The sequence below is a fragment of the Camelus dromedarius genome, chromosome 9 (assembly GCF_036321535.1).
Source record: "Camelus dromedarius isolate mCamDro1 chromosome 9, mCamDro1.pat, whole genome shotgun sequence".
NCBI lineage: Eukaryota > Metazoa > Chordata > Mammalia > Artiodactyla > Camelidae > Camelus > Camelus dromedarius.
This window is the reverse complement of record NC_087444.1, coordinates 20,518,554-20,536,507: the sequence shown is the minus strand read 5'-3', so window position 1 is coordinate 20,536,507 and position 17,954 is coordinate 20,518,554. Positions and strand designations below refer to the sequence as shown.

Below are 17,954 nucleotides of genomic sequence, written 5' to 3'. Positions count from 1 at the left end.
GCTACCTGGACAATCGTGCCTTCCCCATTTTATTCTGTTAGTGTGGACCTGAAAACTGACAGGGTACGAGGTGCTGGGCAGTGGAGCCCAGCGGTTAACAGCATGAGATGGGAAGTCAGACTGCTGGGTGAACTTCATGACTTGGCCTCAGCTTCCCTGCTCTGCAAGGTGGGGATAGCACCTACCTTCACAGGTTACTGTATCAAGTAATTAGAAGAGCAAGCACCATGTAAGTGGTGCTTATTACGATTTGCTCTTATTGAAAACCCTCCCTGGGAACAATAAGGCTGCTGCCTGGCCCTGGAGGGGCATCCCTACCCAGAGGGAGCCTAGGAGGAAACCATGTAGAACCAAGCTGAAGGTGTCCAACCATTACCATTTGCACATTCAAGGCAGACTGTGCTGAGTTTCTGCCTTACCTGGGGTTCACCTGGCTCACTGGGATGTTGAGGCGGGCAGCAATGTCTTCCACGGTCTCATTGCCTTCTGAGATGATGCCCACACCTTTGGCAATGGCTTTGGCTGTGATGGGATGGTCTCCAGTGACCATGATGACCTGCAACAAGAAACAGGACAATTTACTGAATGCAGCTGCCAAGCAAATGACTTAAGAAGTCTCAGTCGGCAAGAGTAAATGTTAAGGATGACTCAGCTTGGACTATCAAAGGGAAAGAAATGCAAATGTGAAACTGATAGATGTTAACTAGCCAAAAATATAAACACATGTTCACAGAAGACACAAAGTAACACCCAGATTTCATCTCTGCATAGGGTCACTTAGAGTATCTTTCCTTTTACACTAGCACAAAAAAATACTCAAATTTACTAAAACCAACAAAAAAATGATAAAATCTGATGCTGGTAGGCGAAGGCGCCATATATCACCGGTCAGCATCCTTACACTGGCCCAATCTGGAGGGAAACCAGTAAGGAGCAAGAATTCAAACTCGTTACTGCTCTTTTTTCACACAATGATTATAGCTGGAAGACTATGGTCAAAGTGGTGGGAAAATAATTTTTACAAAGTTTTTCAGGGCTGCATTCCATTCCATACTCATGGGGACGAAGAAGTGGAAACAAATCAAACAGCCAGCAACAAGGGACACTAAACAAACCACACTGTATCCGCACCTGAATTAAGACAGAGCACACCAAGCGAACTGAAAACACAGAAGACTTGCCATTCACTGCAAGGAGCACATTCATTTAGAACAAGGCAGATATTTCAAAATTCAAAAGCTTAAAGCCTTTTGCTCTTTTTAATTTGCTTACATCTAAGTGTTGTTGTTTTTTAATCCCACACCTGCAATTTACACCAACATTTTTATACCATTTGGTATTAAATACCATCTTCTTTGGTGGTAACTAAAGCTTGGGAGATGAGAAATTAATAGTCCAGGTGAGAACACCAGCTGCCACGTGGACCCCACGGGCAACATCACTAAGGAGGGCGCCCGAGCACTACCTTGATTCCGGCGCTTCGGCACTTGCCCACGGCGTCAGGGACAGCAGCCCTCGGCGGGTCAATCATGGAGATGAGCCCCACGAAGCAGAGGTTATCAAGAGGGAAATTCACATCGTCGGTGTCAAACTGGAACCCTTCGGGAAACTGTTCGTCTGGCAGGAGAAGGTGGCAGAAACCTGCAGGAGGGCGGGAAGCCTGTGAGGACTTCCAGTGACCAAGGCAGCAGCAGGACAACAGAGCCTTGTCATTCAGACCACCTGCCTCTTGCTGGATGCTGAGTTTGGAATATTTTTTTAAAGTCTACTTTGATAACCACATGAGTTTTAGTGAACACTGATGAATGACACAGTCACTGGAAGAAAAACCAGGCAAAAGACAGAACCTGTCCCCAAGCCTCAAGGGAAGAGGTTTTGGTTTAATGTGGAAAAGACGGATTCTGAGCATTAGGGTTTCAGGCTCCTAGACCTGCCGAGTTACTCAGATTTGGCAAATCATGTAATTATTTGTCTCAGCTTCCCTTCCTTTGGCGGGGGGGGATCAAGGCTGCATCTCTGCTCACTGTTCAGTTAACAAAAATCTATCCCTGAGCACCCATGCGGGCCACGATGCCAGCTTCTTTGAGGATAAATGCAGATCAGACATGTTCTGCCCAAGGGGGTTATCATCTTGTATTATTAATACAAGAATCATGATACTCAAGACACTTCTTTCAATGTTGTTGGAAGATTACGTTAAGTGGTATCAGGCAGGTTCACGAGCTTGCTTCTCCTTTGGGAGGGTGGAGGTGCAGACACAGAACATTTTCGAGTGAACTTTGAGTTGGACAAAGACCTAAGACACTTCATGTTAGATGAAGGAGCAGGTATGAGCAAAGAATGGGACCAGTTCTAAGTAATCCAAACTAAGGAGAACAGAATTACATAAATTTTTACCTGTCAACCTACAAAATACTGTAAATGCCACTTTCCCAAGGATGCAATGGGTGAACGTACTTCTTATTCGCAGTGGCTGACAGCAGAAAGGACAGGTGGCACTCTAGGCCCAACGTTCACTGTTTATCTACTTTATGAGCTGGTGGCGTAAGTGCCCGTGTAAATTCACAACCATTCTATGGGAGTCAGGAAATGGCTTTAATCTAGGTGCCCCAGGAATTTTGATTTCATTACAATTTCACTAACTTTACAGATCACAAACATTGCAACAAAAGTCAGAAAATAGAACTCTTCTTCCCCTCCTTTTTTTTTTTGAGCAAACAGAACTGACCAGGACAAGACCAAAGGTCTAAGTTCGAGTCAGAAGCAAACCAGCAGGATTCTGTTGCCCAGTTTCTCCAGCACTGTTTTCAAAGCAATAGGGGGCAAATAAAGGAGAAGGAGGATTGGCCCAAAAAGGCTGTAGGGAGGTTAACAGGAGACAGATGTTAACCCAATAAACGGCAATCATCTCCTGGCCTTTTTACCGGGTGATCTACATACCCAGAACTCGCTCTCCAAGGCCGCCCAGCTCCAGGTAGGCATTCTGGAAGGCGTCTTTCAGCTCCTCATCCAGGGGCTGCTCCTTGCCGTGGATGAGGATGGAGCTGCAGCGGTCCAAGATCCTTTCCGGAGCACCTTTCATCACCAGCAGGTGCCGGGGCTCAGCTGTGTTGAGGTTCTTATGAATGGACAACTGAAAAGGATTGTGGAGATGTGAACATTGGATGGCTGGCCATGGCAGCCCATGGAGGGAAGCTGAGCTCCTTACTGTTTAGTATTTGTTTCGGGGGAAAAAAAAAACAAACCAAAATCCCATTTCTGAACTTTGAAGTGCCTCACACCTTGGGGCATACTTTGAATGCTACAGTAAAAACCAAGCTTGGTGAGGTACTCATACATCCCTGACACATGTTCATGGACAGAATTTTCCTGAAGAAAATTCAGAACAAGGGATTGGTACATGCTTGAGCACCTAAAGCCCTACCTAGCCCCCTCCCCACATACCCACACCTACTCCAAAACACAAACAAGAATTCAAAAGACCCAGAAAGCATTTTAGAAAAGGCTTCACTTGGGGCAGAGGGTACAGCTCAGTGGTAAAGTGTGTGCTTAGTATGCACGAGGTCCTGGGTTCAGTCCCCAGTCCCTCCATCAAAATAAATAAACCTAATTACCTTCCCTCCTCAAAAACAAAAAAAAGCTTCATTTATTCTACTGATATTCAAATAAATTAGGATTCTCGGTATGTGGTCAGGATTAGGATTTACAGTTAAATCCTTCATAAAAAGTTTGAATAATTCATTTTTAGAAAGTGTTTAACTTGTAAGAGTCCGAAAGGGAGGGTGAGCAGCTCTTCCCGCTCACTTCTGTCCTTCCCTCTGTCCCCTCGCCCACCCCAGGATGCCCCCAGCTCTTCAGACCTGGTACTTATTTGTGGAGTTGAAGGGTATCTCAACGATTTTGGCGTATCTTTCTCTCATCTCCTTCACAGATCCACAGCACAGCTCAATGCACTTCAAGAGTGCGGACTCAGAGGCATCGCCTGCGACTGCCCGCTGTGAACAGAGGCTCTCTGTTAATGACCCTGAAAACGCTTCACTGAGGCATCACTGAAAAGCAGCAGAAAACTCAGAATGTCTTCCCATCCCATCAGAAGCACAGGAGGGTCTGGTGAGGAGGAGCACGGTGGTGGCGAGTGGCTCATGGCATCACAGCCTGTAGGACTCCAACCCCAACCTCCTCCTTGTCAGCCTCCCCACCTGAATCAGTGCACAAAGGTGTCACCTACCCTTGGGAGAAACATAACACACCCTTCCAACTTACTTCAGTCTCTCTTTTTTTTTTTAACCTTCCCCAGGCCTGTTGAGAAATCTCAAAGCTAACAGTATTCCCAACCACCTATTCCTGGTTATGAATCTGAAAACACAGAGGGAGAATATAAATATTTATGGTACCCTTCATTGCCCTGCAGTTTAAAAGAAAACGCCTTGGGTTCTCGAGACTGAGGGCAAACTGCCTGTGTCAAGGGCAAAGCAGAGGACTTTACGTTCTAAACATAATTCAATTGAGCAGAATTATCTGCGCCTGAATGATGCAAACTGAAAGCTATTATTAGCTCCATTGGTAATGTAATCAGCCAACGTTTTAGTTAAAGCCCACACTTCAGGTAACACACACTGATATTTGGTGTGACACACTTGAATTTGAACATACTAACAACATTTTCAGCTGCTGCAGCCAACTTGTACAGATAAACATTTAAGAATGCTGGTGTGCCAAGCTGCACACAAAAATGAGCAGATTAACAGAACAGTCGCTTCCAAACGCAGTAGCTCTGATAATAAGAAACGTGGACAGGTTTGGTAAGAAAATGACATAAGTGGGATCATTTTAATAAAGACCAGCTTTACTAAAGCAGAATAGGGCTGCACTGTGTTTTTTTCTTTTTTAAAATGATGCCATTAACATCGCATGGCCCCAACCTCCTGAAATACTTAGAAATACATCTCATGCTACCTTTCTGGAGCTTTTAAATGAGGAAAGATTGGATACTTGTGGGTCCCTGTGCTCAGAGCCTAGAAAATTTCCACTCTTAGGTAAAGAACATGAAGCAGGCATTTCAAGTTTTATCCCAAGATAAACAACATCCTCCTCAAATCAACGTCAATTCATCTCCTCTAAGGAATAAAGGAACCCTAGCTTCACAACACAAGCCGTCCCCGTTCCATCTGAGCCACATCCGCTTGGACAACGTGGTTTCTACCCAGACCCACCCCAGGCAGCTTCCCTGAGAGTGGGCCAGCCCAGAGGGCCTTGTATGGTTCGTCCCCGTCCTCAAAGACCTTGTGCAGCTCGTGACCTTTCTGGGACCACGTCTTTACGTAATGGGCAACAGAGAAAAATCTCAGTCCTTTCAAATTTCATGTGAATTCCATGAGGCTGAGCTTATTTCTGCATCATTAGTAAGCAAGCTAAGAACAAATAAGACAAGAGAAATAGCTGAGCTATTTTAAGAAAGTAAATGGCTTAAGGGATTTACTGGAATCCACTATATCCTAATATGCAAATGCGATTATCGAGTCACAAAACTAGCCCTCGCTGTCTATGAGGTTACGTGATTATCATATAAACTCAAGAGTGGTAAGACTAGATTTCATTAGTTAGGTTTTTTTCACCAGTAAAGGCTGCATCCCCCAACCCCCCTTGATCAGTTTCTACTGTATATTCTGCCTTTACCGGCCAGTATGGACCACGGGGCACTCCAAGTACTTTGCAATCTACAGATAACACAACTCAAGTTACACATCGCAAAGCACTCCGTGGACCATTCTGAGTGTCCTACGATGAACAGTTATTTCACAGCCCCCAAAGGCCACGTGCCATTAGAAAGAACACTCGGATGGTGCTTCCTGTGTGGCATCTGTGCACTACAAAGGCAGCCTAACAGAACGCCCGAGCATACCTTCAGGATAGGGAGGTTCTCCTGGTTAGCCTGAAACACCGCCCTGTTACACAGACCTGCAATTCTGGACAGAGCGAGCCAGGTGGCCGAGGTCTTGTCGAACGAGACACCTGGTGGAGGCAAGCGGAGAGGAAAAGAATGCGCTAACTCTGTATTAGAAGTCCCATAAGAATGTGAAACCCCACATCTCATTTCCCAGTTAAGTGAAACTAGTCGGGTTTTAGGTATTTTTCAGCCATATTTGTACTGACATGCAGAGGAAAAAAAAAAATCTAAAACCCTTTATTCCTTAACCAAATGATCAAAATCAAAAAATTAAGAAACAAAAACAGAAGCAAGCAGGTAAGGCTGCAGTGTGCGGTGGGCCCTGGTCCTACCACTCTGATTCTCCGTTGTGTCGGCTTCATGGATTTGATTGTCGAACCACATGTGGGCCACCGTCATCCGGTTTTGGGTCAGAGTTCCGGTTTTGTCTGAGCAGATGGTGGACGTGGAGCCCAGGGTTTCCACGGCCTCCAAGTTCTTCACTAAGCAGTTCTTCCTGGCCATGCGCTTGGCGGTCAGCGTCAGGCACACCTGCGAGTGTCGGGAGCCTGATTACTTCAAACTCAACCAGGCTGAGATTCTACACAAGTGCTGGTACCCCCTAACGTGGAAGCCATTTGTCTGTATCTCTCCCACCTTCCTCTCAAGTCTGAAGAAGTAATCATGGTAACATGTCTATGGGGTTTCCCCTGCCCTCCTCCACTGAGCAGTCTATGAAAAGTGAAAATGGCTAGGATTTATCATATTCTGTTTCCCCCACTCACCCTGAAGATCTCCTTTCTCTGCTACACCGTTCTGGGCCTTGTGATCATTTAAGAAACAAAGTATACTCTGGGTTACTATCTTCTGTATAAAGACATGCCGGGGTCTGCTCCACCATCTAACCCTACCGGGTGGCTTTGAAGACGACCCATGTACAGACACGTGCAATAAAGCCAAGTTGGCAGCCCCCAGGAAAGGGCAGCAGAGAGTCTCATGCTGAAGACCAAAGATCTGAGCGAGCGAGCGTCACCTTCCCAAGCCTCTTACCGTGACAGTGGCCAGCAAACCTTCGGGCACATTGGCTACAATGATACCGATGAGGAAGATGACGGCCTCAAGCCAGGTGTACTCCAGGATCAGAGAAAGGATGAAGAAGGTCACGCCCAGGAACACGGCCACGCCCGTGATGATATGGATAAAGTGCTCAATTTCCGCAGCGATGGGAGTCTGGCCTCCTTCCAGTCCAGAAGCCAGCGTGGCGATTCTGCCCATCACGGTGCGATCCCCAGTGTACACGACAATGCCACGTGCGGTGCCTTAAGAAGAGGGGGAGGCAGAATTGTACCACATGTTACCAAAGAAGCCACAGAATGTGTATGACTACCTAGCAGAGTTAAAACAAAACAAAACAGACAGAAACACACATATTTTTAAGGGCCAGCTCTTGGGTGGTATATGCTGGGACTCTGGCAGGGGCGTTCTCTCCACTAGCAGGACACAGGCTCCCAAACCCACGCTATTAGTGCTGCCAACAGATGAGGCATGCTGGAGGGAGGGAGCAGGGAACACAGCCCAAGGCTCCCTGGGCTTTCCTGCCAGCAAAGAAACCTCTGCTTCTGCTCTGTGCTTGACCGATGTGGTCAGAAATGGGGCCAATAGAACGAAGAGGGAAATCGTGCCTGTGGTCCTTTTTGGTGGTGCCCAAGATAAGCGCCACACCGTGCTAAAGATAAAGAGTGCTTTAAAATGGTCTACCTTCCACGCAGTTGGTTGAAAAAAAGGCAATGTTCCTTGTCTCCAGGGGGTTTTCATTGGTGAAATCCGGAGACCTAGTCTGTGGCTCTGATTCACCCGTGAGTGAGGAGTTGTCCACCTGCCCGTGAGGAAGACACATCCTGTGAGCACACGGCCTTGTCTCAGGCTGCCGCGACTCACGGAGGTTCTGGTCAGACCTACCTTGCAGCCGTTTGCAGATATGATTCTGAGATCAGCAGGGATTCGATCCCCTCCTTTCACTTCCACCAGATCCCCCACTACAACGTCCTCTGCGTTTATGCTCATTTTTTCACCATTTCGAATCACGAGGGCTTGCTTTGGAAGGGGAAAACAGTTCACCATTCCATCAGATAAAAACGCATACCAATGAGAAGAGAGTGTCAAAACAAGCAAATCAAATCACAAAACGCCATCTGTAATCCTGATTATCTGAACGTGTAAACAGAGATATTCATCTTTTTATTTATACAAGTTACAAAAGCTTGCTCTGCTCAGGCTATCTAAGCGGCAGTCCTGTTCCCATCAGGGGTGCGCTTTCAGTGTAAGTTCAGAGGGAAAAGACAGTCACTTTCTGGGGCAGAGGAAAGATAGGTCTGGCTTTGGGTCGGGGGGAGAAAGCACCCCTCTCTCCCTCTGACGGAGTCACTGAATACTCGGAAAACCCTAACCTCACACTAGTTCACGTCCTTGGGGCTGTCAAGTCACCGATGGGGAAGGACGAAGTGGCAGGTACCTGAGGAACCATGTTTTTGAAGGACTCCATGATCTTTGAGCTCTTAGCTTCTTGATAGTAGGAGAAACACCCAGTTATGATGACGACAGCTGACAGCACCACACCGAGATACAGCTGGGGCAGAACAAACGAGTTAGGAGCACGGCTCTCCGAGAACTGGGAACATCCAGTCCATTTTCAACTGAATTAAAAACAGACTTTTAACAGAGATCAGGGCTTCAGAAAGACAGAATTCATATCTTCATATTTATTGTCCTGGAGATGGTGGACAGGAGGGTCAGAAACGGAGTCACACCAACACTTGGCCACTAACTTAGACTTTGGGAACGGAAATCAATCGATTTCTCCTGCTTTATTGAAACGAAGACTTTTGAAACTTGTGACTTTTGAAGCATGGCTACCAAACATTTCTGGACACGTGTGATGTTCCCACATTACAAGCTGTGCTCTGCCAGGGAGGGGCAGCCGGGCCCGGGCCAAGGCCTGAGCAGAGCTGCCCGTTCACAGCAGCCACCTGCACGATGGACGCCCAGCTTGGAAGAGCAGCGCTGCACACGGGACAGGAGGTGGAGAAAGAACTTGAAAGAAAGAAGGAGGGATGGACGGGCCTTGAGGGCACCAGTGGCTGACGCTACTTTTCCCCATTAAAAACCATCAAATAACCAGGGGTAACTGAAAATAACTGAGTGGCAAAGCTGGCTTTGAACATCCCTATTGATCCCAGTGAGGAACTAAGCACTCACATTATCATTCTGAGGCTCCTCTTCTGTAGCAGCTTGGATGCCATAGGCCAGGAAACAAAGAATTGCTCCAATCCACAGTAACATTGAGAACCCCCCGAACAGCTGTCGACAGAACTTGACCCATTCGGGAGTTGTGGGAGGGGGAGTGAGGGCGTTGGGGCCGTCGCGGGCCAGAATCTCAGCAGCTCGAGCGGTTGTTAAGCCCTGAGAAACAGAGGAATAAGTAAGTCAAACTACTCCAGGACTTACAAGCTAAAACACCTACCTGACAGCAGGAAAGCTGCAGGAAGGGAGCTGGGGAGAAAACTCTATGTCCCAGGCCCACACAGAAGCTGGAAAATTCTCATGATGGGCCCCCCTCCCAGACACGGTTCAGGCCAATAACAGCCCAAGTTTCCAGAGGAACCTACAACACCCAGACTAAAATTCTTTTAAAATTGATCCATGGACAGATTTGAATTGCGTCTGGTCTCTTCTGAGTTTCAGATGAAGGATTCATTCCAAATTCCATTTTTACCAAAAAAGATATCAACTTTAACGAATCAGTTCAGTTTTGCAAATGAAGAGCTTTGAGTTTCCTATGTATTGAATTTGTCAGGGAAGAGGGGAAAAAAAAAAAACCACTCTATAAATACCAAAGGAGGAAAAAAAAAAATCTTCGTAGGAATCCAGCCTGTTATTGGGTTAATTGCCAAGCTCTAGTATAGAACTTCATTCTCTGGATAGCAATTAAAACACTTGTCGGGCAGGGCAGGGCTCACACATGGGCATACTTTAGCTAGCCCCCAGTACACCTGTCAGTTGAAAAGTATTCCCTGAAAGGGTCCACTGTACGGAGCCCTGCTGTTTTCCAATGGGCCTTAAAGCCAAGATGCGCTGACAGCAGACAGGAGACATAAGGCTCCCGCCATGAGGGGAAAATGCGATCACTTTCATGATACAATGCCAAGTCAGAAAAAAGACATAAAACACATTTTTGCCTGGAGTGTGTATAAATACTTTGTTTTCATGTTATTTTCATATTGGAGTTAACTAGGGAGTATGGGGGAAAGGGAAAAAGAACTCCAAGCAGTTACAGGAAGACCCTCCTCTGCTTCCAGTTCATGGTGCAATCCCCGGACAGAATAAAACCCCCAACCCCAGCCATCCAGGCTGTCTCACATGCCAGGCACTGAACCCAGTGCTTCAGATTAACTGTTTAATTCTCACCTCAACGCCTTGTAGGTATTATTAACCCCACTTTCCGTTTAAGAAAACAGACCCACAGCATTTGAGTAACTGACTTGGGATCTCAGAGAACACACTTCATAGGAATCTACTGAAAACTCCAGTGACACGGCCCGTGTGACATGCTCAGAGAGCTAGCTGCCTGCTAGGCCTTAGAATCAGGCCTCCTCTCAGAGTTCACCGCCCCGCCTTAGAACAGCTGGATAATCTACTGAAACAATGGCTACAAGTCCTTCCCCGGACTTTTTAGTGATTGTCTAGAAAATAACAAACTCCACCCCTACGTAGCCCTGTTTACTTTTATATTGTTTGTAGCAAAGTTAGTATCAAAATGCCCTAGATAATGAGGGCACACAACAGATGCTTTATTGAAAGGTTTCTTTGAAACGTGAAAAAAACAAGTTTCAAAGAAATGACAGACCAGCCAAGGTCCTGACATACTGCAACGAGCTGGCCGATACAACTGCAAAAATCTGAACTGTTGAGGGTTCAACTCGTTGAAAATTGTCAACTCAATTTAACAAACGTAGAAGATCTGTAAGCACAAGGTCAGGGGACGAGCACGGCTTTGGAGCAATTCAATTTCAGATCCTGGGGCTCCCACTTAACTGGCAGTCCGTCACCTGCTACAAAATGGGGGAACTAATGTCCATTTTGAAAAAGTTTTGGGGGAAGCAAAACAGCACAACAGCATACAAAAGCCCTGGCTCTGTGCCTGTCAGCTGGTGGCGGTCATTATTCTCCTCGAGTCCCCAAGGTTAGGCCCAGGACACTGGGGAAAACGTGAGAGGGAAACCAGGGCGCTGGACAACACAGATTAATTAGTACATACCCGGCTCAAGTCTGTCCCGTATTTGCGATGAAGCTCATCAAGGCTAAGTTTATGGTCATCCTGAGGGAAAGAGACAGAACAGGATTAAACACGGTACCGTATGGATATGGAAGGATTTTAAAGTCTCAGTGTCACGCATCACGATCACTAGGCTCAGAACGAGCTGTTCCTCGGCAGACGGCTGGTTCACTTCTCCCCGCTGCCCAATGGCCTGGCGACCACACAGCCACCTCCTGAGCTGTCTCCACTGGAGGGCGGCCCGAGCTGTGTGGTGGGAGCCCTACTGCCGCCCCATGTCGTTGGAGAAACCCATCCGTCTTAGAGACTAAGACCTCACCTGCCTTCTCTGAAGACCAAAGTCTAGATGGGTTGCCTCCAGGGAGGCCTCCAAGCCTGGAGGCGTCGGAAGTTCCCCATGTTGAACATGACCCAGGGACACAAAAGCAAAGGCCCAGGGAGTCCACCGTCGTTCCTCTGTGGACCTCTGGTTATGCCAGAGTGTTGAAAAAAATGTGCCCAACTCTCTAACAGCTTGCTCTATCTACCTATTTATTTTTCTAATAGCTTTTTTTAAATGAAAACTTTCCACATTAACCTGTGCAACCCAGTGAGATCTGTCCAACTGCCATTATCTCTTTACTTTGAAAATGAAGCAAGTCTCCACCTGAAGGATAGCTTGTGGGTGGAGGGGCTCATAGACTCAAAACATTAAGACAATTAATTTTTAAGAAGAACAAAAGGCCACCTTCCTCCTAGTACTTACCATGGAAACTTCCTTCTTCAGCTCATCCATATCCCTCTCTTTCTTGGCCTTCTTTTTGTCGCCATGCTCTGAAACGGCAGCGGGTTCATATTTATCGCGTCCAACCTACAGGAGAACGTGGGAACGGTGTGGTTGTGAATTAGGAGCAGCATCTCAAAACTCAAGATTGTGAGGAAAGGAATCTCAGCCATGTTAGGACAGCATCCTTTTGAACAGTGGCTGGGGCAATATCCATGGAAGCGTGTGTTTACGCCGCATACTCAAGAGCAGTGTTACTACAAACGGACTCATCATTAACTGGAGACAGGCCACCTGCACCAGTGCGAAAGTCATGCCAGGCCTCAGAAGGGCCCTGCCAGTTGCTTCCACTTGGGGTAAATGGTGGAGGGGAGAGGGTTTGCGCTGTCAAAATCTCCATACCTTGGCCTCCCATCTTCCCCAATGAAAGAATGAAACTATGTTTACATCCTAACTTCGAGGACAACACGTGCAACTGCATTCTGAATCAGACAGGCCTGAGTTCCAATCCTGGGCTCCCCACTCACCAGCTGCCTGTCCTCCGGCAAGTCACTAATTCTCAAGTTCCAAGTTTCTCTTCCCTAGGGTGGAGCATGTAATACTGCCTACCTCCTCAAAAGTTTGACAGGATTAACTGATCAACACCTCCATGCTAATTACTTTTATCATGTTTAAATTCTTATCTTTGCAAAGAAGTGGTGACATCAAGTTTAAACATCTTTAGGGATCACCTAAGGGCGCTAAGCTTTTCTTCTTCTTTAAAAAAAAAAAAAAAAAGCCAGCCCAAGAGTCCTTAAAATTCTTAAAAAAGTGAAAGACAAAAAAGGGAGCCCCCGCCCCAGCCTGCAGTCTGAGAATAAAGCCCCCAAATGCAAGTCACTGGAAATGTTTTGCCACGAGCAGGAGGGAGGAAAAAGCATGTGCATTATCACACAATTCACAGGATCCACCCACGCCTCTTAAAAACTGGAACAATTTTGAGAGAAAATGTTGATTCTATAGTTTAAATTTAGATTGCTCCACTCCCCCACCTCCTGTTTAAAATGTCTGAGCTCAGCTACACAAAGGCTGAACTTAGCGCTCCACAGCGCCACCCCGGAGCAGGCGAGGCCCCTCACTGCAGGCACCCCCACCCCACCAAGGGCCTCCCGCAACCGCTATCGCCTCAGAAGGGCAAAGAAAGGCGATGTGAACAGTTTACTTATAATGGATGATAACACAGTGCTATTTCTATTCATTTGTGGCTCTCCCTGGCTCATGTCTAACTTACAGAAGGACATGACCATCCACTAAAAGCAACAAGCAGAAGTGAGTCTGGATTAAAATTTCACTGAGCTGAAAATAAAAATAAATTAAAAAAGCAAACAGCACAGGTGTCTTTCAGTCATAGCTGACACGGCTATGCCAAAGAAATACAGTATTCACTTGAATTTGAAAATATGCTCTTAAGACTGTCAAGAGATCTGCCCCAAGTCAGCTGGTGTTGCCCACATTGTAGAGACACTTGGAGCAGACTCGTGTGGTCACATTTACCGTGTTCCTTGACAATTAATTTTTTTCCAGAGTGTTGTTTAGTGTCAATAATATCTTATCTGCTAAGAATGAAGCAGGTCTAAAGATAGTCAGCATTCTTGACATTCTCTCCACTGTGAAGCAACTACATCTGTGAGTGCCTCTCTGGGAGAGCCCTCGGTGCCAGAGCTGAAATGGAAAATCATCATGCACGCTGAAAGCAAACAGGAAGACAGGACAAAATGGAAAGGTGAGGCTCCCACCAGAGGGGAACCATGGTCTGAGTGGGATTTCCTTCGTCTGTTTCATGAGGAAGCACAGCACTTAAAAATCATTTCCGAGACATTGACTAGGGATCTCTTAAAGACTTATGTGGCCAGTTTGTATTGATTTTTAAAATCTAGTTCGCAAATTCTCTTTCAGCAAGTTGAGTATCATTAAAATATATTTAATTTCAATATATGGAAATCGGAGTTGAAAATCCCTCGGCCTTGCCACTTATGTGCTTTCATTATTTTCAGACTTTCAATATTTTTCACTCCAAGAGGGGGCGAGAACTATTGGAGGAGCCAGGCCTTGGACTCGTTCCAAAGTCTTATCCCCACTTACAAAATAGGTATCTGGGATTCAGGATTCCCTAATCACCCTCCCCTTCCTTCATCAATTCATGGTATTTAAGGGGGAGCCTCAATGAGAACATTTGTGAAAGACACACAAAGTAATCACAAGTGAAATTTCCTTTCCTTCAAGATTTTAATTATTTCACTAGGCAATATTTGTCAAGAAGATCAGGCGGCTCATATAATTTGGTTCTTTCCTCCAAGTAAAAGAATAATGCTAGCTCATCTGGATGGGAACCAAGTATTAATTCAGCCTCTACCAGTCTCAATGACTAGAGTTTCAAAAAAAAAAAAAAATCTGTGTGTGTGTGCGCGCGTGTGTGTGTGTGTGTGTGTGTGTGTGTTTGGAGGGAGGGTGCAGGAACAACTTAAAAACGGATTAAGACAACATTTTCTCTATTCTTTTAAAAGCTTTTGAAAAAAAACAAGGTCATGACAAGGGGAAAGATAACTGGTCTCCCCAGTCTACTGCAGTGACCTCCACATTCCTCTCGGCGGTGGGGTACACAACTCCTGCTTTTTTCATTAGAAAAGTCAGATCAGCTCCCCCACCCCTGGCCCCACCATGCTGCAGGTGATGGCACCCTTCGGGCACCACCGTGGTGTCTCTGAGGAAAGGTACAACAGGGGCTCAAGGCCTCCGCTGTGAACAAGAAGTCAGTTGGGTTCCGGTTCTTTTTTTCCATTCTAATTTGGGAAGTGGGAGGTCACAGCAAGGGCAGGGGCTTGCCCAGAGTGACACAGCCTCCAGTGTGTCATCCCCTCACCCTGTGCTTCCCAGGGGTTTCATCTCCTCAGACTGACTCTGAGTTGTGCCACCACTCAATCTGAGTAGCCGGAAAGGGTGCCCAGGAGAGGAGGAGGGAACACGCTTGACAGGAGGAACCATGGTTAACCATCGCTCCTTTAAAACACAGCCTGAATCCTTACAATGAGCAAGGCCCCCCGGGGACCTGCTGGGGCTGGAGATGCCCCTCCCTCTTCTCCAGTGATTAATGATTTTAAGGGGGTGGAGTGGGAGGTAGACATGACAGGTGCAGAAAAGGAAAGTTATCCCCCAGTTTCTAAAAAGGCACACATCAAAAGGTGCACGGAGTTTAGGAGAGCAGCCTCCATCCCAGAGGTGAGTCACTAGAGGTCTGTGTAAGCTGAAGCCGCCCCGAGGCCTTCAGACCCACCTCAACCAGCCTCCCTCAGGGCCGGCCTCAGAGGCTTTCTTGACAGTGCTGTCTGGGTGCATGTCTGGCCACACTTCCCACCATATCAGCAAAATGCCCTGTGGCCAGCAGGGAGCTTGGAGTTCTTCCGACATCAGAAATTGCTGCTGATAAAAGTCTAGAGGGTACTTGGGAGCTGAGATGTCTACGTCCCTTAGTCAGGACTATTGATGGTGCTTGTAAGGTCAGCCCGAGTCACTCTCGCTCTGTCATGTGCCAGGGATGGGACCTTGAACAGTCAGCCTAATGCCTGGTGTAACTACAAAAGAATCCAGGGTAGGCACCCTGATAGCCTGATTACTCGAGGGGCCGCCGTCAAACCTGAAAACAAAACACCAAAAAACTGCACTGTTTTCAAGGCTGACAGACAAACAAAAGCTTTGTGCTATCAAGAAGGGCCAGGAGAAGGATCCAAGCCACTGCCCCAAAGGTGGCCCACGTCAAAGCTGGCCGAGAGGTTTGTAGAAACGGCACCTCTGAACCCAATTTGGCAAATTCCACCTTAGCAGGGAATGCAGAGGGGTGGGATGGTCTCTGGTCCTGCCAGTTGCCCAGAGGCACTGCTACAGGACAGGCTTTCCAATCTTCCTGTGGTGATATATTATTAAATCGTTATCAAACACAATCGCATATGTGAAGGCACTCTGCAAAAAGCGCTATGGGTTATTATAACTTGGTTTTAATTAACATATAAATCACTATCATTCCTCAGTACGAAAGTCTTTTTAAACCTTAAAAAAATAACAACAACAAAAAAACCCACCTCATTTTGGGCATTTTTAATTTCATCATCAATTGAAACTTAAAAGATAAGAGAAATGACCACGCCCAGTTCATCACACCTCCAATTGCTCCTAAATGACTTAAGTAGTTTAGTTTATGTACAAGGAATTTTCTAGCCAGGGATCTGAGGCTAGAGATGGCTGGGGCTGAGGGAAGACAGCCCAGAGCAGCACTGGGGGCAGGCAAGGAAGGAACAGGAGGTGATCGAGGGACCACCATGCCTTCACATTCCTTCACTCACTCACCTAAGCCAGCAGTGAGCTGCAGTATCAAGTAGCAAGGCCAAAGCACTGGGTCTCTTTATGAGCCCAGCTCAGTACCTCCAAACTTGGGCTGCAGCCCATCAGCCGGCAGGGGGCAAAGAAAACAGCTCCAGCTCTAGCCAGCGGGTTCCCTCGGCCCCAGATGAACAAGGCTTAACCTTCCTCCCCCCTCTCCCCAAATGTAAATTTTTAACCAGGCTGCCAGCCCACCCTCCCTGCAATCGTATGTCCATGACCATTCAAAAAAATTCTAAAACATCTAAATGATCAACATATTTTAGATTTACTACCTCTTTAAAAATGTGCTTTGTTTTCTCAGTTTAGGGGAAAAAAAAAACCCTGTTTTTCCAATGGGGTTATCTTATGAAGAGTTAAAATGTTCTGCCCGTTTCCCCAATTTGCGGCCCTCCTCACCCCTTTTTCATTTTGTCAGACCACTCTGGCTAGTGCTACTCAAAGGAAGTTGAGGGTTTAAGAGACAATGGATTAATGACTGACACAGGCATTAACAGGGGACTTAATCAATTTCCAGTAAGTCCTGATCATGCCTCAGTTGGCACCCTGAAGCCTACGGTGGGATGTAAAACGGCTGCCGAGCTAAAGGGGACAAAGGCAGTGCAAGGCCCTAGAGAAATGTCACCTGAGTTGAAATAAAACAAATATGGCACCATGGAAGCACCATGTGGAGGGTACAGGAAAAACACAAGAGGATAACACCCCAGAGTGTGTGAGGCCCTGCCCTCACCATGATGACAAACTGGAAAGATAAACACCAAGGTGTTTGGAGCCATAAAACCTTAAGACTCTGATCATCCGGCCCCCAAACAACAGGGGCCCCAGAGACGACAGGACAAGCCATCAAGGATCACCTCTCCAGATCACCAACAGAAAACACCTGATACTTGTTACTAAGTAGGGATACAGAGATCATTCACGTTCAGATATAATTCATCGAAAAGTCACAAAGGAACTAAGGAATGGGGTCTACCAGCCAAAATTCCCTTGGAAAAACTGCAGGGCAGGTCGGGGGGTGGACTGGGGTGCCTCTCTTCTCACTGACAGGACGTGCTATCCCCAACAGTCAGTCAAACACACGTGAAGAAATTCTTGTGGATTCCCGACAACAGATTTAAGCACAACTAAGGAGGTGACTCATATGCAAAGAACAGCCTCTGACTCCAGCCAAAGAACACACTTCCTCTCACACTCAATTCACTGCAATGTGAGAAAAGTTCAAACCTGACTAGGTTATGTCTCCTTTTCCCAAAATATAAAAACGAAAGAGAGTTTAAAAAGACTGTTACTGGGCTTTTTAAAATTCTCTGTCCTCCACATTATCACTTGCTGGACACGTAATTTCAGCAGAATCCAGAATCGGACAGCTCTGGCAGGGATGGGGAAACATTCTGCCCAGTGTTTTGCTGTCCAAAAGCAGCCACTCTGATGACCGTGAGCCCATCTGATCTGACACTCGTGTTTCTTCTTCTGGCCTGCTGGCTGGCAGAGCGCCCTGGGCGGCTAGAAGAAGGCACACAAAT

At 46.6% G+C, this 17,954-nt stretch overlaps 1 protein-coding gene across 1 annotated transcript in view; it reads right to left on the bottom strand.

The window, feature by feature from the left end:
- ATP1A1 (ATPase Na+/K+ transporting subunit alpha 1) overlaps positions 1-17,954 on the bottom strand; it is a 29,376-nt gene that overhangs the window by 7,012 nt on the left and 4,410 nt on the right. Inside the window, exons 2-14 of the mRNA XM_010980699.3 lie at positions 12,004-12,108; positions 11,241-11,300; positions 9,182-9,385; positions 8,439-8,552; positions 7,886-8,020; positions 7,685-7,802; positions 6,977-7,245; positions 6,280-6,478; positions 5,903-6,012; positions 3,861-3,995; positions 2,941-3,133; positions 1,466-1,641; positions 420-556 (exon numbers count right to left, since the gene is read on the bottom strand). Coding sequence (XP_010979001.1) covers positions 420-556; positions 1,466-1,641; positions 2,941-3,133; positions 3,861-3,995; positions 5,903-6,012; positions 6,280-6,478; positions 6,977-7,245; positions 7,685-7,802; positions 7,886-8,020; positions 8,439-8,552; positions 9,182-9,385; positions 11,241-11,300; positions 12,004-12,108 — 1,955 coding nt within the window. The remainder of the gene's footprint in view (positions 1-419; positions 557-1,465; positions 1,642-2,940; positions 3,134-3,860; positions 3,996-5,902; positions 6,013-6,279; positions 6,479-6,976; positions 7,246-7,684; positions 7,803-7,885; positions 8,021-8,438; positions 8,553-9,181; positions 9,386-11,240; positions 11,301-12,003; positions 12,109-17,954) is intronic.